The sequence below is a fragment of the Oryctolagus cuniculus genome, chromosome 1, assembly GCF_964237555.1.
Source record: "Oryctolagus cuniculus chromosome 1, mOryCun1.1, whole genome shotgun sequence".
NCBI lineage: Eukaryota > Metazoa > Chordata > Mammalia > Lagomorpha > Leporidae > Oryctolagus > Oryctolagus cuniculus.
Window position 1 is genome coordinate 14,461,444 of NC_091432.1, and position 23,647 is coordinate 14,485,090.

General features: G+C 45.7%; 1 protein-coding gene and 2 long non-coding RNA genes across 4 annotated transcripts in view; 1 reads left to right on the forward strand and 2 right to left on the reverse strand.

The window, feature by feature from the left end:
- ZDHHC5 (zinc finger DHHC-type palmitoyltransferase 5) overlaps nucleotides 1-19,181 on the reverse strand; it is a 30,110-nt gene extending 10,929 nt beyond the window's left edge. The window contains exons 1-3 of the mRNA XM_002709166.5: nucleotides 18,840-19,181; nucleotides 14,487-15,658; nucleotides 4,927-5,048 (exon numbers count right to left, since the gene is read on the reverse strand). Coding sequence (XP_002709212.1) covers nucleotides 4,927-5,048; nucleotides 14,487-14,590 — 226 coding nt within the window. The 5' untranslated portion in view covers nucleotides 14,591-15,658; nucleotides 18,840-19,181. The remainder of the gene's footprint in view (nucleotides 1-4,926; nucleotides 5,049-14,486; nucleotides 15,659-18,839) is intronic.
- On the reverse strand, nucleotides 23-4,920 carry LOC138848927 (uncharacterized). The gene is made up of 2 exons (XR_011387104.1): nucleotides 3,398-4,920; nucleotides 23-2,763 (listed from the first exon to the last, which is right to left on the reverse strand). It is a non-coding gene; the product is annotated as an uncharacterized lncRNA (long non-coding RNA).
- Nucleotides 18,159-22,991, forward strand: LOC138848926 (uncharacterized). 2 transcript variants are annotated; one of them, XR_011387103.1, is made up of 3 exons: nucleotides 18,159-18,465; nucleotides 19,155-19,502; nucleotides 21,768-22,991. It is a non-coding gene; the product is annotated as an uncharacterized lncRNA (long non-coding RNA). The 2 variants fall into 2 exon arrangements; XR_011387102.1 differs by lacking the exon at nucleotides 21,768-22,991 and having other exon boundaries at nucleotides 19,155-20,020.
- The last annotated feature ends 656 nt before the right edge of the window (nucleotides 22,992-23,647 follow it).

The following is a 23,647-nucleotide window of genomic DNA, read 5'->3' on the forward strand; positions in this document are numbered from 1 at the left end:
TGTCAAAACTATAGTAAGCATAATATTGCAATGATGGGGCCAGCACTGTGGTGTAGAGGTTTAAGCCACTGTCTGCAGTGCTGGCATTCCATATGCGTGCCAGTTTGAGTCCCAGCTGTTCCACTTCTGATCCAGCGCTCTCTGCTAATGGCCTAGAAGAGCAGTGGAAGACGGCCCAAATGTTTGGGCCCCTGATCCCACATGGGAAACTGGAAGAAACTCCTGGCTTCGGATCAGTCTAGCCCCAGACATTACAGCCATTTGAGAAGTGAACCAGAGGATGAACAATCTCTTTCTCTGTGTCTGTCTCTCCTTCTCTCTCTGTAACCCTGCCTTTCAAATAAACAAATAAATCTTAAAAAAAAAAAAAAAGGAATGCAATGGTGTTTAAAATATGGCTTCTGGGGGCTGGCATCCTGTATGGGCACTGGTTCATGTACTGGCTGCTCCACTTCCCATCCAGCTCCTTGCTGGCCTGGGAAAAGCAGCGGAAGATGGCCCCTGCTACCCATGTCGGAGACCTAAAAGCTCCTGGCTCCTGGCTTTGACCTGGACCAGTGTTGGCTGTTGTGATCATCTTGCAGAATGAACCAGTGGATGGAAGACATGTCTCTCCCTCTCTGAAACTCTGACTTTCAAATAAGTAAACCTTTACAAACACACACACACACACACACACACACACACACATGGCTTCTAGGGTGGGCTTTGTGCTATAGTGCATTAAGTCTCAGTTTGTGATGCCTGCATCCCATATTGAAACACGGGTCGAAGTCTGAGCTACTCTACTTCCAATACAGTTTCCTGATAATGTGCTTGGAAATGCAGTGGAAGATGGTCCAAGCACTTGTCCTGACCCAGATTTGGCTACTGGGGATTTAAGGAGTGAACCAATAAATGGAAGATATCTCTGTCACTCTGCCTTTCAAATAAATAAATTTTTAAAATAAAATATGGTTTCTGGGGCAGGTGTTTGTCACAGAGGATAATGCCACTTGGATACCCACATCCCATACTGGGTGCCTGGGGTTCTCAAATCCTTGCTACTTTGCTGCCAATTCAGCTTCCTGCTACTGCAGACCCTGAAGGGCAACAGGGCCACCTACATGGGAGACCAGGACCAAGATCCCAGCTTCCAGTTTCAGCTGGGCCCACCCTGGACTATCATAGGCATTTGGGGAGTGAACCATTGGATAAGATCTGTGTCTCCTGGCCTTTCAAGTAAAATGAAACTAAATTTTATATTTATATATATAAAACAGCTTCTTCCTTTGAGGAACTCATAGCCCAGAGCGTGCAATTTTGAACCATAAATACTGTGAGATCAACTCCGTACACAACACTACTAGAACACAGATGAGGAAGCAATTCATTCTCCATTGGGAAATGAGGTCTAAGAGAAAATGACTCAGGAAGTGGCTCTCAAATGCACGTGCTAATATTCTTTGGTTTATATATTATGAATATATTCTCCCATGTTGGATAATGGAATGGAGCTCCTGACTCCTGGCTTCAGTCTGAACCAGCCCTGGCCATTGTAGACTTGGGCCATCTTCCACTGCTTTCCCAAGCACATTAGCAAGCAGCTGGATTGGAGGTGGAACAGCCGGGACTCAAACAAGTACCCATATGGGAGGCTGGTATTGCAAGTGGCGGCTTAATCCACTGTGTCACAATGCTAGAGTCAGGAATACCATCCATGTATCCCATGTGAGTACTTGGGCCATCTCCTGTTGCCTTCCCAGTCACATTAAGCAGGAAGCTAGATCAGAAGCGGAGTAACCAGGACTCAAAATGGCACTCCAATATGGGATGTTGGCATCACAGGTGGCAGCTTAACTACTGTACCACAATGCCAGCTCCTCTTTCTCCTCTTAAGTACTATATCTCTTAGATTAATCTCATAAGTTATCACATAGTATACTTATTCACATAAACATCTTTTCTTTCTTTCTAGACAGTTTTGTGAAGGCAGTGGTTTTTTAAAGAAATCATCCCAGGGCCACCATTGTGGTATGGCAGGTAAAGCCACTGCCCATGACTCTGGCATCCCAAATGTGTACTGGTTCACACCACTTCCAATCCAGCTGCACCACTTCCAATCCAGCTCCCTGCTAATTCACCTGGGAAAGCAGTGGAAGATGGCCCAAGTGCTTGGGCCCCTGCACCCAAGAGAGACCTAGAAGTTGTTCCTGACTCCTGGCCCAGCCCTGGCCATTGCAGCCATTTGGGGAGTGAACCTAGGGATGGAAGACCTCTCTCTCACTCTCTGTAACTGGGCCTTTCAAGTAAAATGAAACTAAATTTTATATTTATATATATAAAACAGCTTCTTCCTTTGAGGAACTCATAGCCCAGTGGGTGCAATTTTGAACCATGCCACTTGGACACCCACATCCCATACTGGGTGCCTGGGGTTCTCAAATCCTTGCTACTTTGCTGCCAATTCAGCTTCCTGCTACTGCAGACCTTGAGGAGCAACAGGGCCACCTACAAGGGAGACCAGGACCAAGATCCCAGCTTCCAGTTTCAGCTGGGCCCACCCTGGACTATCATAGGCATTTGGGGAAATAAATCTTTTAAAAGAGAGAAATCATCCCAAGTGACAACTATAGTATCATCTATGAGTAAGTAGATCACTAAATATTTGATGAATGGACAATGAAAGCTTAAAATAGTACACGTTGGCATTAGGGACACAAAGTTTCTTCTTACCTAATCTTTGAGGCAGAAGTCACAAATGATGAAACACAATGACGCAGACTTTGGGAGAACAATGAATTTCAGAAAAACCTCTTATCAACAGAGTTACTATGCCAGTCCCACTCCTCACTCTTAAAACATACCTCACATTTAAAAGCAAAATTACATGTCATCAGTAACAACTTCTGTCAACTTCTCTTCTTTCCACTGATGATGGTTCCTACTCTTACTTCCTATCATAGAAACAGCCTAATTCTTCCACACATAACTTTCCACTGTATATTAGAAAGCATCTCCTTCCTTTAGAAGCTCACTTTCAATTATCCCGTCTTTAACTTCAGCTTCTCTCTCTTCTATGGTACTACCTGTTCATGCTACATGCATGCTAGTCTCCCATCTCCTAAAAAACCCCTTCTCTACCATCTATTATACATGTTTTACCTTCTTTCCTTACTTCCTCAGAGAATAATTTTAATACTCATTGACTCTGCTTCCTTATTTCTTATTCACTGCATTCCAAACACAATTTATCTGTATCCCTTCCTTATACATACACAAATGCACTTTAAAATTATTCTTGGGGGCTGGCATTGTGGCATAGCAGGTTAAGTCTCTGCCTATGACACCAGCATCCTATTTGGGTGCCAGTAGAAACCCAGCTCTCCACTTCTGATCCAGCTTCCTGCTAATGTACCTGGGAAAGCAGCAGAAGATGACTCAAGTCTGTAGGCCCCTGCACGCACATGGGAGACCTAGAAGCTCTGGGCTCCTGGCTTCAGTCTGGCCCAGCCCCAGCCATTGTGGCCATTCAGGGAGTGAAACCTGAGGATGAAAGATATCTCTTTCTCTCTCTCTCTTCCTCCTCCTCTCTGTAACTCTACCTTTTAAATAAAAAATAAAAAAAAAACTTAAAAAATATTTTTAAGATCAATTATTAGTTACCAAACCAATGGGAAATTTTGTGTTCTCATACTATTTGATCTAATTTCTGATACCATCAATCAAGAGCTACTCCATGAACTTTCCACGCTGTTCCACTTTCTGCCCCTATAAAACCTTCTCACTCATGCTGAATATCTCTTCAGTGACTCTTTCTCTGCTCATTATAAAAATTTTAGTGCTAATCAAGTCTGATCTTAGTTCCTTACTAAGCTCACTCTACTTTCACTGGACAATCTTACTCCTGTTGCTTCAAATTCCACATGGCCAAAGACTCTTAAATCAGTCTTTGACTCTGACTACCCAGCTGCCTACCAGGTAACTACCTGGATGACCCATAAATATTTCAAATTCAACATGTCTAAGAGTGCTGTCTGTATTCCCTCCAAATATCTTATAACTCAGCATCAAAGTTATCTAACAATTTAGAAGTTTGAAACTATCTTAGACAATTCTTTCAGCTTCTCACTTTCCTTCAATAAGCTGTCATGACAAATTCTACTTCTGAAATTCTATTTTTGAATTGTTTCTATTTCTGAAATTCTATTTCTTGAATTCTTGAGAATTCAAGTTCTCACCTGGTTTTTTCTCATATTATTGCCACAGCATCCCAAAAGGTATCTGTATATTTCTTTGCTTAAGATTTTTTTTAAAGAGTCACAGAGAAAGGGAGAGAGAGAAAGAGAGAGAGAATCTTCCATCACTGGTTCACTCCAAGTGGCCACAATGGCCACAGCTGAGCCAGACTGAAGCTTCCTCCAGGTCTCCCACACAGGTAGGCAAGGGCCCAAGCACTTGGGCCATCTTCTGCTGCTTTTCTGGGGCCATCACCAGAGAGCTGGACAGAAAGAACAGCCAGGAGTTGAACTGGCACCTGTATGGGATACTGGTGATGCAGGCAGTGGTTCTGCCCACTGGGACACAATGCCAGACCCTCTGAACATTCATAAAATAATTATTCTTGAAAAAGGAAATCTGACTGTGTAATTCTTCCCCTTAGAGATCTGAGATGGTTATAATTATCTGATTCATCATGGACTATTGTCATACCTAGCAGCATCACCCAATCTACATACTCCAAATAGATTCCTGATGAATCAGTGACCCAAAGTGAATCACGTAGCTCTAAGTTATGACACCTATTCCTGAAGACCTTGACTTTTCATCATCAGACTATACAAGTATCCCTTAATCCTAGGACTCTGAAGGCCCAAGACCAACTGTGAAAGACCAACCATTTTTTTCAGAGTTAGTAAGGAGCTTCCAAGAGAGGGAAGATCTTACCTCGAGGGAAAATGCCTGGGTCCATGAAGGTGGCCATGCTGAAATTGGCCAGAACAAAGAGAAACATAATTGCATTGTAGATGGGCACTGCAGGTGACACATTCAGACTTAGTCCTGGACACCTGAACAAAGAACAAAGAAAGTAAGAAGCTGCCTCCACCACTTTGTATACTAACAATATTCAAAAAAATCTGTAAGGACTCAGCCCCCCCACCATACTTGGTACAGTTTACCATTGCAGTCCCAAATAATCCTTTTTTTTTTTTTTTTAAGATTTATCTTTTTACTTACTTATTTGAAAGGCAGAGTGAGAGAGAGGGGGAGAGAGAGCCTCCATTCACTGATTTACCCCCTATGTCTGCAACAGCCAAGGTTGAGACAGCCCAAAGCAAGGACAGAACTCCATCTGGGTCTCCGATGTGGGTAGCAAGTATTTGAGCCATCATCTACTGCCTTCCCAGGAACATTAGCAGGAAACTGGATCAGAAGTCAAGCAGCTGGGACCTGAACCAACACTCTTGATATGGGATACAGACCACCCAAGCAGTGGCTTAATCTGTTAGCCCACAGCATCAAACCCCCTCAAATGATTACCTTTATCCTTTCCATCAAGTAGGTCCAATTTCCCTAGGAACTACTCATTTTAGATTAAGGTATAAGACTCAGAATCTCTGTTTTAACCCTTTGTATTAAGGTCTGTATTCAGATTTATTCTTCTCCTGTGAAATCTTTCCACACATTGAAAAAAATATTTGAAAGACCAAACTCCCACCCAGTAGTTCACTCTCCAAATGCCCACAATTGCCAGGGCTAGGGCAGGCTGGGATGAAGCTAGAAGCCAGGAACCCAATTACTTTAGCCATCACTACTGCCCCTAGGGTCTGCATGAGCAGGAAGCTGGAATCAGGACACTAAGCCAAGTACTACAATGTGGGATACGGGTACCTTAATCACTAGGTCAAATGCCTGCCTCTTTCTAGGTTTTGAAATCTGTCCTAATAATCTTTCTAGTCAGATGAGAGAACCAGTGACTATATAACTAACACCAGCTACGTTCCCTTTTCTGGAGCAGCCTGAGGCTTCTGGATCCCAGCCATGTTCCACTGACCTGCACACTGGCCCAAAGCATGGGATACCACTGGCCTCTCCAACCCCCCTCTATCCAGCAAGCTTTGAACCACTCTATATTACCTCGAGTTTCTTCACTGATTCTTGAGAGTTTTATTTAACTGAAAGCAGTTCTCAAGGTTGGAAGATTTTTAAAAACATAGATAAGTATGAATATCAAGACAAAAAACAGGACCAGAGCTGTGGTATCGCAGGTAAAGCTGCCACCTGCAGTGTTGGCATGCCATATGGGCGCCAGTTCGAGTACTGGCTGCTCCACTTCTGATCCAGCTCTCTGCTATGGCCTGGGAAAGCAGCAGAAGACGGCCCAGGTGCCTGGGCCCCTGCACCCGCATGGGAGTCCTGGAGGAAGCTCCTGGCTTCAGACTGGTGCAGTTCCAGCCATTGCAGCCAATCAGCAGATGGAAGACTTCCCTCTCTCTCTCTCTCTGCCTCTCCTCTCTCTGTGTAACTCTTTCAAATAAATAAATTTAAAAAAAAAAAAAGAAAGAAAGAAAAAACTAGACACCTGACATCTGAAAAATGAAGCACAGGAGTTGAAAATACCAGACCAACTAATTCCCAAACCCTGTGGCAAAACAGAAACTCGCTGAACATATCCGGTATTCCACAGCATTCAAATCAAGAGCCAAGCTTTAGGTAGATTTTTTGTTTAACTATGAAGAGTGTCTAGGATTAAGCTGAGTTTCTTTCAGGATGTGAGTGGTAAGTGGAAATACTTCAAGAGCTCTTCCTTTCTCTGCTGGTTTCCTGGGAGTTGGAAGTTTCAGAAGAAACTGCTGTGCTGTTTGTGTAGTATCAAACACCTCTCATCTGTCTTAGCTCAGAGACAACTTCCCACCATAAACAATGCCCAAATACCCTAATCTGTTTTGTGGCTGAGAACTTAATCTCCAGAATTAGGACAGCATCTGTCCTTGTCCCCTTTATCCAGACCAGCCAGAAAAGAATTCACTGAAGGAAAGAAAGAAGGGACCAGAAGAACAAGAGAGCATGGATTCTGGAGGATTAATCTACAACAGTCCTGGATTCTGTCAGGAAAGACGATCTTATTCCATCAAAACAAAACAAATGGCACAGCTCTCAACAGTAATTCAGAACAATTCAGAGAGTTACAATGTATCACATAAATCTTTACCACCACCATCTATTCAGATTCCATTCAGCTATTCATTGAAAAAATTCACATATTTATTATGCATCAGGTTTTTTAGATGGCAAATGTCAATTAACACTTGGCTTCCTTTGATGGTTCAGAATATAACTGGGAAAAAAATGAAGTTGGAGCAAGGACACAAATTTCAAGGACAAAACAGACCTTCAGTCATAGTTATACGCTGTCATCAAATAAAGACCCCAGTGAAGCCTGTTCCTCTGTTGAGTTCTTTGGTTCAGGGCTTAGGTACAATAGAAGCAACAAGGCAGAATCCCTGAGTGGCCCCACCCCAATGCCTGACCTCGTAGGTTCCTTAGGAGGGAGGGAGAGAAACTGAAAACCAGTCATCCAGGTCAGAGCCCCTCCCTAGGACTTAGCTGCTGCTTCAATTTCCGCTTGGGGAAGAAGAGAATGGGTGACTCACTTGACTGCTACAGCCTGGGAAGATAATTAGAAGGGAAAAAGAAATTAAATCCTTAGAACGCTGAAGTGCCCATGATTTTAAAGTCTTATTCCCAGAATCGGCCACTGTGGCTACTGTAGGCTCTTGACCTTCTTGATGGGTCCCCTCCATCCCTGCGGGAAACTAAGGTGAATGAGATCAGCCCTCTTCCCACAGGCCCTGATTTTTCTGATCCTACACTTCTGTTTCATTTCCAAACAAAGCAATACCCCGAATTTCTTGAGCATCTTGAGTATCTTACCAACCTACCTCGGAATGATTAACTTTAACCCTAGAACATTCTTGCTATCAACCCACCCCAGCTGAAGTATATAATCCTGGAACTGATTTCCAATATCCATGGCCTAAGGCAAGTCTGTCCCCACAGTGACAGAATCTAGAAATAAAAATGCAAACAACAAAATGGGCAGTATTCATTCTTAGATTCACAGACCCACTGTTTCTGACCTTAGCACTCTCACCCCATTATGGAGAGGCATGTGTGAACAAGACCTGTTCCTGTCCTATCCAATACTCTGTTTGGCTTGAAGAGAAGCTTTCCGTTGCTATCGTACTTCGCCAGATTCCTAGGTGGCCATCCCATGTGGCCTGTCTGAATCTGTTGCCTTTGATGGATGATGAGGCCAGAGCTAAAGAGGAGTTGTTGGGGCTCGTCCTCAGACTACAGCAATAATCACAGAGCTCCAAAAGCTTAGGGAGTGGCCAGCAATGGCCCAGAAGATTGGCTGACTCATTGGTGGGACTCCCAGATCTACACCACCCCAGGTAGAACAGGTTCTTCTGCCTGCCCATTCAGCACTCTTGTTTTCAAGACCATATAAAATTGAGGGTGGGTTTCAACAGCCACAACCCTGAAACCCTGTTTCCTAGTCCTCCCTAATACTTCCAATTATAAAAAATGGTTAAGTTCCTAGAGATAAAAAAAAAAAAAAACAGAAGGGGTCGGCATCCCTTATGGGCGCCAGTTGGAGGCCCGGCTGCTCCTCTTCCGATCCAGCTCTCTGCTATGGCCTGGGAAAACAGAGGAAGACTGCCCAAGTCCTTGGGCCCCTGCACCCACGTGGAAGACCTGAAAGAAGCTTCTGGCTTCGGATCAGCGCAGCTCTAGCCGTTGTGGCCCTCTGGGAGTGAATCAGGATGGAAGATCTCTCTCTGCTTCTGCTTCTCCATAACTCTGCCTCTAAAATAAATAAATCTTTAAAAAAAATTTTTTGGATTTTAATCCTGCCTCAATGAATGCTTGCTATGTAGCTTTAGGCAATCCACAAGAAACTCTCCAACTCTGTTAATTCAGCTATATTGTACAAATATGAGATGGAGAATATTTGAAATGATCCTGAATTCTTTTTAAACCAGCTGGCTTAATACTGAGCATTCACTGGAGAGCAGATGCAAAATAACATGATGAACTATCAATTATCATTCCAAGTCTACCTTCATCCTTAATTCTACTTCCCTTATGTATGGTACTAAGGATTCAAGAACACTTAAAACAGAAACACTAAGCTCCTTAAGAATAGGTCTATGCATTCCTCCAATGCCTAACATACTGCTTTTGAGCCTATGACTTGTGTTCCTGGTTGATGACAGAAGGTTGAAATGAATGTCCTACTTCCTGCTCTTGGGGATCCTCATTTATAAAGGACTGCTTTCCTAAAAATCTCCTGGGAAAACAATTTCTCCCCTTGCAGGTGATTAAGTTTCTCTGAAAATACCTGCCTCTGTAACCCAGATTTTCAAGTAGCTGAATGCTAGATGTAGGACCTAGGCCTTATTCCTGGATGTAGGCAGAAGAAACTACTGCTCAATTAATCCCCTAAATCAGGAGGCTACTCCCACTCAGATCAGGTGCTAGCACCTCCACAGCTACAGGAGAAAAATAAGAGTTGCTCAATTCTCTGTGGGTAAAAGGGTTGGAAGAGCCCAGAGGCAGAAATTGAAAAGCAAGCTGTACCATGGATGACATACTGAAAAGACCATCCCAGACTTCTGGACAACACTGATTTTATTCTTCCCTTAAAGGATCACCTGACACAGATACTACACCTCCTCCCCCACTTACTTCAGAAATAAATATGAGACACTGATTTAACTAACTCAGCCAAAAGAGACTTCTATATGCAGTCTCATTTTAATCAGGGCAGGCCCACTCTTTTTATGTTTTCTATACTGGAATCCATGTAAGACTGCATTTGAGAAGGTCATATTGCTTAAATAAACTGCTCCAGGTCAATTTCCTCACTACAGTGTGAGGAAGTAGTAAGGTCTACAAAGCTTAACAGAGTTCCAGTCTCCTAACTCCCAAACAATGGTTATCCCATTTATCTACTTACCACTACTCCCACTGTCAGTCACAGACTAAACTAAGACAGAGAAGGATCCAAGTGGATCATATGAAATGCAGTCTAGTACCTAACCAAAATGGAAAGAGTTACTTCAACAGATACCCTCACTCCTAAATAGTGAAAAAGAAAACAATTAAGACAGGATGCCCACCACTCCTGCTTAGTTCTAGTACCAGAAAAACTCAGTGAATCTGTGGGGTTAGGGTTCTGGGGGAAGGCCTCAATTGTTCTATTCAAACTTCTCGGGCACAAGATCACTACTTCTTTGATGACCAAACCCAAATGGTAATTTCTACTCAAAGCTTTCCCTACTTGACAAAGAAACATGCAATGTAAATTGGTCATAATTAGCTGAGGTCTACATGACTCCATTAATTATATCTACTAGCTGAAAAGGACTCTTCCTCCTGTTCCCGGTCCTCGAGGTCCCAAAGGAATCCTCACCTTGGGTTTATACAGTATAAAAACAGCCAGTTTAACCTAGTGAAGAGAACATAAGGATGGCCAAGTAGTTACAGATGGAAGGCCCCAAACAAGAGCTGGTTCAAAGACAGCCTTCCTCTTGTCTCTTCATCTTTTTAGGTTGAATATGGCTTTAAATAGGGGGGTATCTACTAAGAATTGAACTGCAAAAGGGGTAAAAGCCAACGGGAACAGTTTTTGAGAACCGTGGTACCTCAACCTAGATAACCTATGCTTTCAGAGGAAATATTATGGACAGATGAAAAAAAAGATGAAAACTTCAGCCGTACTAAGAGCTGGGTGATAAAGAGGATGTTTATGCCTCCACAAGGTGGGCCAGGGAGACCCCAGGGGAAAAAGGGAGCCCAGAAATTGGTCCTAAGGCAACTAACATGAAAGGAAACTGACTTAAGGCTTTTCTAGTTTTGGATTAGAGTCGGTAATTCCAAATAGTATTGCTGTCCCCCAAAATCCTTTTTCCTGGGGCTGAGAGACCATGGAATAAAGAGGGCCTCTACCATGCTGGCACCAGGGAATGACAAAGTAGGTTAAATCATTTCAACTATCAGTTAAGAAAATGTATATGTCAGGACAACTCTGTGGGCAAACTGGTATAACCAGCCAAGCACTTCAATGGTTCCAGATTAGCAAATTAAGAACAAGGATTCTGCCTGCCCTACCTCAAGAACACAGGCTGAAAGACACAAAACTACTTTGTCTCCTGAATTCCTAGCTTGCTTCTACAAAGGCTTTGCCTTTCAAAACACTCCTCAAACAAGCAGGTCTATGAGTGTCAATCTGGTCTTGTACATAACCCTTCTGACCCAGCACAACTCCTCCAAGGACACTAAGATATGTCCCTTGGTTAAAATTTTGATTCTACATATCAGCCATAACAGTACAAACCAAAACACATTGTGACATTGAAAGACTTACACCTCCTTACACAAACCATGATGAAGAACACAACACTGAACATGTTGAGCTTAAGGAAGAGAAAATGATTATGAAAAAAACAGAAGCACAAAGAGAAAAACAAGGGCTGACTCTAGATCCTTGAGGGATTTAGCTTCTGGCTAGAAAGCCCAGGTTAAAAAATCTTACTTCTACATTTTCAAGGAAGTGAGAAGCAGTATAATATTCATACACTAGATGATAATTTATTCTGTCCTTCTTTAAAAACTACATACAGGGGCCGGTGCTGTGGCGTAGCAGGTAAAGCCGCCACCTGCGGTGCTGGCATCTCATGAGTCCCAGCTGCTCCACTTCTGATCCAGCTCTCTGCTGTGGCCTGGGAAAGCAGTGGAAGATGGCCCAAGTCCTTGGGTCCCTGCACCCATGTGGGAGGCCTGAAAGAAGCTCCTGGCTCCTAATTGGCCCAGCTCCAGCCATTGCAGCCAACTGGGGAGTGAACCAGCAGACCTCTCTCTCTCTCTGCCTCTCCTTCTCTGTGTAATGCTTTTAAATAAATAAATGAATCTTAAAAAAATAATAATAATAACCTTACATACAGGGGTAGGTGTTAGCTTGGTGGCTTAGTTAAGCCACCAGCTGGGAGTCACATCCTTTATCAGAGTGCCTTGATTCAAGTCCCAGCTCCAGCTCCCAATTCAAGCTTCCTGCTAATGCAAACCCTGGGAAGCAGCAGGTGATGGCTTAATTAGTTGGGTCCCTGCCACCCACAAAGGAGACCTGGATTGAGTTCCTGGCTTCTGGCTTCAGCCTTGTCTAGTCCTGGATACTGAAGGCATTTGAAGGCTGAGTCAGTGGATGGGAGCTCTATTTCACTATCTGCCTGCCTCTCAAATATAGAAACTAAAGTAAAAATTAAATAGAGACACACCAGTGTTACTTTGCTGACTCCTATGGCTAACTGACCAACATTTCTTAGAATTCCTTTTGGCATCTAAAGTTCAATTTTGGGGACTTTCTTTCCCTCCCATCTCAAATTTAATATTTGCATAACTGTCCTGACCTCAACAATTCCTGCTTCAATTAGTCCAAATTGCTTTTATTCCCTACCATTTCATTTTCTTCTTCCCAGCAAGCCCAAATGGCTCTGAACAGCACCCCACAAACGGCAATGAGTCTGTATCTTAGCAAAGTGAACTTCCCAGAAGATCCAGCATGCTCTGATGGTTCCAAAGCTGCAACTGGAGTGCTAACTCAAAGACTCAATAGTATAAGGCTCAGAAGCCTAGTGTATGTTAATTTCTAAACCGCTAATAGCAAAAATGCTTGCCTAGTGCTCAACAGCTAAACTACCAGAGAAAATGGGGGTGGTGCTGTAGGGCAGTAGGTTAAGCCACTGTTTGGTATATGGGCATCCCACATCAGAGCACCGGTTCAAGTCCTGACCACTCCATTTCCAATTAGCTTCCTGCTAACATGCCTGAGAAGGCAGAAGATGGTCCAAGTAGTTGGGCCACTGATACCCATGTGGGAGACCAGAGTGGGGTTCCTGGATCCTTGCTTTGACCTGGCCAAGTCCTGGCTGTTGTAGCCATTTGGGGAGTGAACCAGAAGACGTAAGAGAGCACACTTTCTATCACTCTGCTTTTAAAATAAATTTAAAAAGGGGGGAGGTGGGGTGGCACTGTGGCACAGTGGATAAAGCCACCGCCTGCAGTGTCAGCATCCCATATGGGCACCAGTTTGAGTACCAGCTGCTCCACTTCCTATCCAGCTCTCTGCTATGGCCTGGGAAAGCAACAGAATATGGCCGAAGTCCCTGGGCCCCTGCACCCATGTGGGAGACCCTGGCTTCGGATCAGCACAGCTCTGGCTGTTACAGCCATGTGGAGAGTGAACCAGCAGGTGTAAGACCTCTCTCTCTGTGTCTCTGTAACTCTGGCTTTCAAATAAATAAACCTTTGGAAAAAAAGGGGGAGGGCACAGAGGTAAATTGGTTAACTTCAGAACTACATAGGTAAAGTTTGAAGATTCTAAGTGGGAAAGCCAACTTAGTCCTTCCCAACAGGACTAGAGAACAATGGGAGAATTACTGTCATTCTTGTCAGCAGGAATTAATGTAAAGGGATTCTTGCAGTATTTTCTTCTTTAATAAAATTTGTTCTTTCCCAGTAGCCTTCACTTCTCCAGGCTTCAGCTCTTAAAACAAGGCCATCTGAGTGACACTAAAAGCCAAACAATCTCACTGGTTAAATAATAATAAATTAATTATATATATATTATATATATAATAATAATAAATTAATTCTGAAATTCTCTAGTATTCTTAATTTTCACAATCTCAAACCTAACCTTTAGACATCCTGGAGAAAAGTCATTACCATTTAAAAAGCCTTTGGGGGGGGGGGTAGCATTGTGGCATAGTGAGTAAAGCCTCCGCCTGTGACCCCAGCATCCCATATGGGCGCCAGTTAGAGTTCCAGCTGCTCCACTTCCCATCTAGCTCCCTGCTAATGCACCTGGGAGAGCAGCAGAGGACGACCCAAGTCATTGGGCCCTTGTACCCACGTGGGACACCCTGATGAAGCTCCTGGCTTTGGTCTGGCTCAGCCTGACCGTTGTGCCCATTTGGGGAGTGAACAAGCAGATGAAAGATCTCTCTCTGCCTCTGCCTCTCCTCTGTAACTCTTTCAAATACATAAATAAATGTTTAGAAAAAAAGAAAAGAAAAAGCCTTAAGTTCTCTTTCTCTTATAGAATTTATTGCTCAAGCTGCTTTAAGTCTCTCTAGTGGTTTCCTCCAACTTCCTTCCTAGTTTAGGATCATCCAATGATGGAGCTGAGTAGGAAATTATGAAGACATCTATGATTTCAAAGGTAGTGAAGACTGGAAGGCATAAGATCCAAGAAAGTGAAACATATAACAAGGCTAAAAGGACAGGTTTCTTCCTCACTTTTCTTAAATATCTTTGGGACTTGAATTTACTGATACCAGACACCAAGTACTAGCAAAACTCAAGAGAAAGCTTACTTCTTCACCTCCCACAGAGAACCCCAACCCCACTCCCAAAACCACTGCTATGAGAAAACTCACGTAAAAGCAAAGAAGAGTGTTGTAGCTCCCACTAAGAAGACAGCGGCTGCCGAGACCGGGACATATTTGCTGGGTTTGAATCTCTTTCCAGACTCTGCGGGCATGTTGGAGCTCTGAAGGGAGATCTGCCCTGCCGCATAGCCCAGGCCCACACAGCGGCAGAACGGACAAGAAAATGGGATAAGGGAACCAACAGAGAAGAGTACAGAAGAAAAACAGGGAAACCAAAAATTTAGAATTATCACCCTTCCCCCTCCCAAACAAAACTGAAGGTCAAAAGATCTCAAATGAAGGAAAGCATATGGGAGGGGGAAAGGTGATTCCAAATGATGAATAACCACTTCCCCAGAACAAAGCAGAAGAGATTAAGAAACACAACTTGTACAGCTTAAAAATTGGACACAAACAGTAGGTTGTACACATGCAAATGGCTGCAGGTAGAGAACACGGACAGTCAGACAGATCAAGGTACAGCTCATGGATGGAGGCAGATCTTAAAAAAAAGGGAAAAATATCAAGGCAGGGCAGAAAATTCTGAGCAAAGAAAAATTCCTGAGGAGATACTATAGTACCTCCACGAGTACTACACTTCCACAAAATGTGAGCAGCACCTAAAAGAGGTGTGCACTGTGTGTTTTTATCCAAGAAGGAACCTGTGGCCCCTTCCAGCTTGAAAGAGAAGCTGTTTTAACTGTAGTCCTTGTCCGTTTTAAGCAGTCTTCTCAATGCCACCACTCCCACACCTTGACTTCACCAGGGTTTGTAGTCTGTGGCAATGGTGGGTTAATTTTATTTATTTCTCTCTTGATGGCTAATGCTGGACTACAGCTGTTACGAGTTGAGTTGTAAATACTTTTCTTTGAAGAAGAGAGAAAACAGCGAGAGAGCAAGCTTGTCTGTCTTCAATCTCTTGTTAATCCCAAGCCCTTCAAGGGCTCCGTTTCCTACAGAGTTCATGCAAAACTGAAGGAAAACTTAAAATCCTTGAAGCCATTTCTTCCCAATAAGCAGAATAAGATGAACAAATCAATTCCACGTGATACTTTAAAAAAGAACTCAGGATGAAAGCGAAGTTCCACAGATGTCCCTGCTTCCAGGTCAATGTGTCTGGTCTGTCTTCTTCAATCCTGGGCTTTCCGGACACAGAGTTCAACGGGGTTACAGTGCCTCACCTGGAGAAAAACAAATACCTCTATCAAAAAATCCTTTCAGGGCATTTCTTAAGAACAAGGCTAAAAGTTCCACAGGCTACTCTGTTAAAAAAATGTGTTTTGAAAGAAAGATTATTTTCCACTTCTCTTATATGTATGTGGGAAAGGACTCGGAATGGGGAGGAAAAAAAGGATTTAAAATCCTCTACTCAGAATTCTAAGTGCTGTTGAGATCAGAACAAGGAGAACATGGTTTTACTTGGTCTAAGGTCATCAAAGAACTAGTTCTTGTAAGGGACCCATCTCCTCTGACACAAACAAGCAGCAATAAATATAGAACAGTCAAAGGGCCGGTGCTGTGGTGTGGCGAGTAAAGCTGCTGCCTGCAGTGCCAGCATCCCATATGGGCACCAGTTTGAGTCCCAGCTGTTCCACTTCCAATCCAGCTCTCTGCTATGGCCTGGGAAAGCAATAAAAGATGGCCCATGTCCTTGGGCCCCTGCATCCACGGGGAAGACCTGAAAGAAGCTTCTGGCTTCGGATTGGCATAGCTCTGACCGCTGCGGCCAATTAGGGAGTGAATCAGCGGATGGAAGAACTCTCTCTCTCTCTCTCTGCCTCTCCTTCTCTGTGTAACTCTTTCAAATAAATAAATAAATCTTAAAAAAAAAAAGTCAAAAACTAAAAACAAGGGTACAACTGTAAAGGGAGGGCCTAAAACAGAGGTTTCTCTTTGGACACAGTATTGCTACAACGAAAAATGAAAAACCCAACTCATATTAGGACAGCAAGTCTCATTTCCTTTTTGTGTATGTCTCTCCCTTATCCCTCTGTGCCTTGTAGTTATGATACTGAGGAGGCAGAAGTTGAATTGTTGGTCTTCTGGGATCACCCACTAAGGACCTTGCATCAAATAGATGAGATCCCATCTATGAGAAGCTGAAGCTACCATAAAGGTTAGTCCCTTTCTTTCCAATTCAAAAGTTTTTCATTCCTACATTGGCCTATTAGGAAGTAAAGTGAGCCCCACCTACCCCAATATGATTAAAAGTAACAATTACTTCTGTTGATGATAGTAACAAAATAACATCAGCACCCTGACTTTATAGGATGCTTTTCATCTAGTGATCTCAAAGCACTTTACTCACATTATCTGGTGACACAGTCCCTTATCCCACTCTGTAAAATTGAAGGCTAGAGAATGCCTGAGGGCACTCCACTGAATCACTTGGGCAGCCAGGTTCAGAAGCCAAGAGTTCACATGCCCCTTTGCTGACAAACCCTTTCTACCTCTTGTTTATCCACTATACTAACTGCCCAATGACGACAACTTGAAATCTGTACACCACAAAATTTACTGAAGTTAGAACTTAAAAACAAAGCAATTTTATTCTCCTCAAGCAGTCTGGTATTTCTTAATGCCAGAGGTAGAGATTGAAAGTATCAGAAAATTTGGATAATAAAAATACAAATGTACCTTGAATTCATCATTTTCGTTCTCACCTGTGGCATGGAAAGCAAAGGCACCTTCCTTCAAGATTCATCATTTCTGTCCTTAAAAACAGGGCTTCAGGGGCGGGCATTTACCACAGCTGTTAAGATGCTGCCTGGGACACCTGCATCCCACACTGGCCTCCTCTCCTTCCAACCCAGCTTCCTGCTAATGCACACTCTGGGAGGCAGCAGGTGATGGCTTAAGGACTGGGCTTTGTCACCCACATGGGAGACCTGGACTGAATTCAGGACTCCTGGCCTCAGCCAAGCCTAACCTGGACTGCTGCAAGCATTTGGGAAGTGAACCAGCAGATGCAAGGTTTGTCTCTGCGTCTGTCTCTGCTTTTCAAATAAATAAATATTTTAAAAGAAGGGGCAGGATGAAACCTAAAAATTTCCTGGGTATGTAGAGAGACATACTAAGTCTTAGCAGAAGGATCTACTGCAGATGGCAGGGATGAGATTGGAAGGGTAAATGTCGTTCAACAGTGGCAACAGCGTGGATCCACATCAGTATCAAAAAATATACAAGGGCATATGCGACATATTCAGGCACACGGTCAACTATGGAATGAAAATATGCACATATAAAACGAATACTATAGGACACGTACTTTGAGAGCTTTAATAAGATTGAACACAAATACCTCCTTAAAGGGGTTAAGGGATCCGAACAGTATCCCTGGCAACACAGACATTGCTTGCTGAAACAAGGTGGTGTAACAGCACAATACAGGAAAAGCTAAAAACACAGCCATTGAAGTGCCATGGAATAATCCATGTTGAGATATCGGGGGGAAAAAAAAGAGTCAAAAGTTTAATGTGGATTTTATCACTATATATCAAGGTAGCAAAGTACATGGCAATACAATTCTTGTAAACACTTGACGGGTTCTCTGGAATGGCCTATAGCGAGCCCTCCTTAGAAATCCGACACAGGACTGAAGGGCTAATCGGGATAAAAGGTGGGAATGCAAACGTGAAATCAACCTGGGCAAGATGGCATTAACCAGGAAGTGAAAAACGCAGGGCAAAAAAACGATCTGGAGTCAGTAACTTTGAGCCACTTTCTTCCTTCTCGCGGCCGTGTTTTCAATCGGTCAAGGGGGTGAGACACCCTCACCCCCCGCCCCACAAAGAGATCCCTACAGGTAAAAACACCGGCGAACACGTTCGGGCTCCACTGGCAAAAAGTACAAAGTACTGGCAGCACGGAGCCCTCGGCCGGTGGGGTTGGAGGGTGGAAAAGCACAGGTTACAGGACGAAGCTCGAGTGGAGAACTCGAAACGCACGGTCAAAGGGGGAACGGCACCGAACCCGTCCCCGGGCACAGGTAACGTCCACGGAGCCCCAGAGGGCGGAATCCGCGGCGGCGGGGCCCACCGAGGCTGGGGGAGCGAGCGGCGGAGGGCCGGGGGCGGAAGGGGCGGCGGCTGGGTGCCAGGCTCCGAAGACCGCAGTCCGGAGCCCGGCGGCCCGGCACTACCCGGTCCCGAGCCCCGGCGGCCCTGGATCCCAGCCTCGACTCGTCGGCCGTTTCAGGGGCCCACGGGTCCCTGCCGCGGCTGGATGACCCGGCCTGGAGCAGGGCCGGGGCCTTAACCCCCTCCCCCGCTCCGGTCCCCCTTCCCTAGAGGTCACTCTCCCCTCCCACCTCACTGGCCCGGCACTTCCGGTTCCGCAGGGGCCGGCGTCCCCGGTACTCACCCCCGGAGCGGCGCCCGTCACCGCCGCCGTCGTTGTCACCGCCGCCTCCCGGCAGTGCCGTCCGGCCTCTGAGAGGCAGCGCGCGGCCCCCGCACGCTCCACGCCCGCCCCGCTCCCGCGCGCTCCCGCCTGGCGACGCTCGTCAGCGAGCCGGCGCGCGGCCGTTGCGCTCAGTGCCGGGTCTCGAGCCCTCCCAGCGTTCCCATTGGCTCCCTGGCCCGGGCGCGCGCGACGTCTCGCGCTGGGCACGTTTCTCTCATTCATGCGGCTCACGCCGTCGCGCCCGCCCCTGCTCACTCTCCCATTCACCCACAGCCCCCACCCCGTCTCCCCTCTGGGGCGTGCGCGCGAACCGCGGCGACCGCGGCGACCTCGCCGTCTGATTGGCTGTAGGAGCACAGCGCCGTACGCACGCAAGAAGACGAGAACGCGCGCGCAAGGGCGTCGGGTTCCGCTGACGACTAGGCGAGCAGGGTCGGCATACTGTGCGGGAGTCGAGAATGAGGAAATGGCCGGGAGACTCCCTCCGTTTCCTGCGCCTTGTTTTCTGTCCCTGTTGTATCCTAACGGAAACCCTCGGAAATAAAAAAGAATTATGCGTGTGTGCTGGAAGTACTCACAAGCAAGCAGCTCGTCTCTCGAATTTGCCAACCCCCCCTCCAAGTAAGTGTGGTACAGTCCAGACAGGCTTCTAGCCTGACCAATCACCGATGAGTCTCGCGGTCTTCCTGCTTCGCCCCTTCACGCGTTGGCCAACCGCTTGGCGATTAAGTAGGCCTCCTTCCATCCCGCCCCCTCCCTTTTTTGATGGCAAAAACTTTATTTAAAACGATGTTGGCGAAGTATTCGCCTCTGCGAGTCCCCTGTGCCCGGGTGGCGGAATGGCCCGGGCTGTGGCTCCCACACGGAGGGGGCGCCCGGACGAGAAGAGGCAGTGTGGGGCGAAGCTCCTGCCGAGGGGCCGGGGAGAAAGGCGGAGGAGAGCCGGCACGAGCCTCGGAGCCTCGAGTGCCAGCGGCGGCCGAGTCCAGGCTGCCCTTAACTCCATTAGTTTCCCACGGCCACACGGCGGGTGGAGCGCCCGCACCCCTGACCTCACCTAGTTAGAGAAGACAAGCAGGAAATACCGGGCTCTCTTAAACAGCCCCAGTCCCTAGCGAGCTGCTGGCCAGGTGTCCGTAGAGCGCAGCGGTTATTAGCCCGAGACCCCGATGAACCCAACAGCAGTGCCACGTGTCCTCTGGCCATTCCTCTCCTGAAGGCAGCACCTTCCAAAAGGTGTCCCCCGCCCACTTCTCTGAAGCCGTGGTTCCTTAGCTTCAGAGGCGATGCTAAGTCCTGCTGACTGCCCCGTTGCTGACATTTTAACACTGGGCACCAAAAGGCCAAGGGCGGCCTTCTGTTTTCTGGAGTCTCGTCCGGTTCCTTCTCTGACTTACAGAAAGCACATGTCATCAGTTCTGGCTCATTCTTGTTAAGGGCTTCAATCCAGCATTTATTGCAACTCCCTGGAGAGTTCTTTTTAATCAGTGTATATTTTTAAGTCTTCCAAGGGTGGGAAACATCCAGCCCTCAGGTCGTATAAGGCCCACAGAATCATTTGTTCTGGCAACCATAGGCAGCACTAGAAATTCCATAAATCTATGGAAGGCTAATTTTTAAGTTGATAACTTTGTATGTCCCACTACTGATGTTATAAGTATCAAATGGTCCTTGGTAAAAAGAAAGAGACCACTACTGATGTTATAAGGTCCTTGGTAGAAAGAGAGAGAGAGAGAGAGAGAGAGAGAGAGAGAGAGAGAGAGAGAGAGAGAGGCAGAAAGAAAAAGAAAGAAGAAAAAAGGAAGGAGGGAGGGAGGGAGGAAAGGAAGGAAGAAAGTTCCCCACCTTGGCTAACCCTCTACCAGGTAAATTTAAGTTGCTGGAGGAGCCAGTGTTGTGGCACAGCAGGTGAAGCTGCCACCCGCGACACTGGAATCTCAGGAGCACAGGTTCCAGTCCTGGCGGCTGCACTTCTGATCCAGCTCCCTGCCTTTCAAATAAATGAATACATATTTTTTTAAAAGATGTATTTATTTATTTGAGAGGAAGAGTTACAGACAGGCAGAAGCAGAGAGAGAAAGAATGAGTCTTCCATCTGCTGGTTCACTCCCCAGATGACCACAGTGGCCAGAGCTGCGCCTATCAGAAGCCAGGAGCTTCTTCCGGGCCTCCCACATGGGTGCAGGGGCCCAAGGACTTGGGCCATCTTCCACTGCTTTCCCAGGCCATAGCAGAGAGCTGGATCGGAAGTGGAGCAGCCGGGGCTTGAACTGCATGCGGCGACTTTACCCGATACGCCACTGCACCAGTCCCAGTTCATATTCTTTTTTTAAAAAAATGTTACCAGAGAGAAAATTTTTACTTATTTTTTTACCTGTCACCATGTTGTTTCCTTCACAGGAAGTTAACTTTCATTTTCCAGGTGTCTATTTGACTCCGATTTTAAGATGTTCTCATTTCTTCACCTCACAAATTAAAATTTTATTTTCCTACTTTTAACTAAGAACCTGTAATTATGGATGTCTGTTGGCTAGACTGTGCTGAAAGGGGAGGAGAAGTTAACATTCCACCATCCAACTACACATAAGGATCACTCCAGGACACTAGAATACTGGGTTGCAAACCTCTTTCTTAGCTAGATGAGCACCAACAGAGGCATAATCATCACCCCAAGATTTGGAGAGTCTATTTTCTTGTCCAGTTTTCTTTAGATGATTGAAGTTATTTGCTGGAAAGGATGTTTAATAGGACATAAGGTTTCAATTGCCAGCCACTTCTGAAAAGTTGTCCAGAATAAAATCCAGACTAAAAAAAGGAGTATCTAGGGAGCCGGTGCTGTGCCATAGTGAGTAAAGCCACCACCTGTGGTGCTGGCATCCCATACAGATGCCGGTTCAAGTCCTGGCTGCTCCACTTCGAATCCTGCTCTCTGCCATGGCCTGGGAAAGCAGCGGAGGATGCCCCAAGCCCTTGGGCCCCTGCACCCATGTGAGACGACATGGAAGGAACTCCTGGCTCCTGGCTTCAGATCGGCTGAGCTGCAGCCGTTGTGGCTATTTGGGGAGTGAACCAGCAAATGAAAGAGAATGGAAGACCCCCCTCTGCCTCTAACTCTGCCTTTCAAATAAGTAAATAAATATTTTTTAAAATGGAATATCTAGAGCACCAAATTTCAAGTGAATTGCTTTGTTAGGTATATCAAGTAATGGCTTAGTTTAAGTATAATCGATACTCTTTGAAATTCTCTTCAGTTGCATTTTCTAGCCTGTACATGGCACACCACAGGGTCATTTTTAGTTCAACTGACAAGTAATAACAGGAATTGAAGAAAAGTTCATGGACAAATGGGTTTAAAAGATAAAAATGAAAAGTATAGGCCTTGGGGCTGGCATTGTGGCGCAGCGGGTGAAAACTGCCACCAGGAACGCCAGCATCCCACGTGAGCACCAGTCCAAGTCGCGGCTGCTCTGCTTCCTGTACAGCTCTCTGCTAATGCACCTGGGAAAGCAGCGGAACAGGACCTCAGCACTTGGGCCCCTGCACCATGTGGGAGACCAGGATGGAGTTCCTGGCTCCTGTCCTCAGCCTGGCCTAGCCCCAGACGTTCCAGCCATTTGGGGAGTGCACCAGTGGATGGAAGATCTCTAACTGCTTTTCAAGTAAATAAGTAAATACACACACACACACACACACACATATATATATATATACACATATATACATATGCCAGCTTGCTTGGCAGAGAAGAGCAAGCAAGAGCACTGTCAGGGTGAAAGACACTGGTAAATTTTCCCTGGATTTTTGTAAAGATGTATATATTTAAAAGGCAGAATGAATGCCGGCTGGCGCCACAGCTCAATAGGCTAATCCTCTGCCTGTGGCACTGGCACACAGGGTTCTAGTCCCAGTCGGGGCACTGGATTCTGTCCCGGTTGCTCCTCTTCCAGTCCAGCTCTCTGCTGTGGCCCGGGAGTGCAGTGAAGGATGGCCCAAGTGCTTGGGCCCTGCACCCCCATGGGAGACCAGAAGCACCTGGCTCCTGGCTTCGGATCAGCGCGGTGCACCAGCCGCAGCGGCCATTGGAGGGTGAACCAACGGCAAAAAGGAAGACCTTTCTCTCTCTCTCTCTCTCACTGTCCACTCTGTCAAAAAAAAAAAAAAAAAAAAAATTTAAAAAAAAGGCAGAATGCCAGAGAGAATGGGAGGGACAGAGATTTTTTATTTTTATTTTTTATTTTTTTTGCATCCGTTGGCTCACTCCCCAAGTACCTGCAATAGCCAGGGCTGGGCCAGGCCAAAGCCAGGAACCGGGAACTCCATCCAGACCTCCTAAGTGGGCCGCAGGGCCCCACCCTGGGCCATCATTAGCAGGAAGCTAGATCAGAAGCAGAGCAGCCAGACTCAAACCAGCACTCTGACAGGGGATGCCGATGTTGCAAAGCGGCAGTTAAGCCTGTTGCACCACAACGCCATTTCCCCAAGGCATTTTCCACTAAAGCTTTGGCTACATTTCTCAACAGCACTCCCAGAATAGCAGATGTTATTATTACTTGGTTTTCCAGCAAACAAAATGCCTTCAGCATCCAAAAAAACACCACCGCCTCGAACCAGCACACCAATACGGCATGTCAGCATTGCAGCGGCAGCTTAGCCTACTGTGCCACCAAGGCAGCCCCCATCTAGTCCCTTCTTAAAACAAGTGCTCCATTCACAAAGTTATTTTTTATTTTTTTATTTTTTATTTTTGACAGGCAGAGTGGACAGTG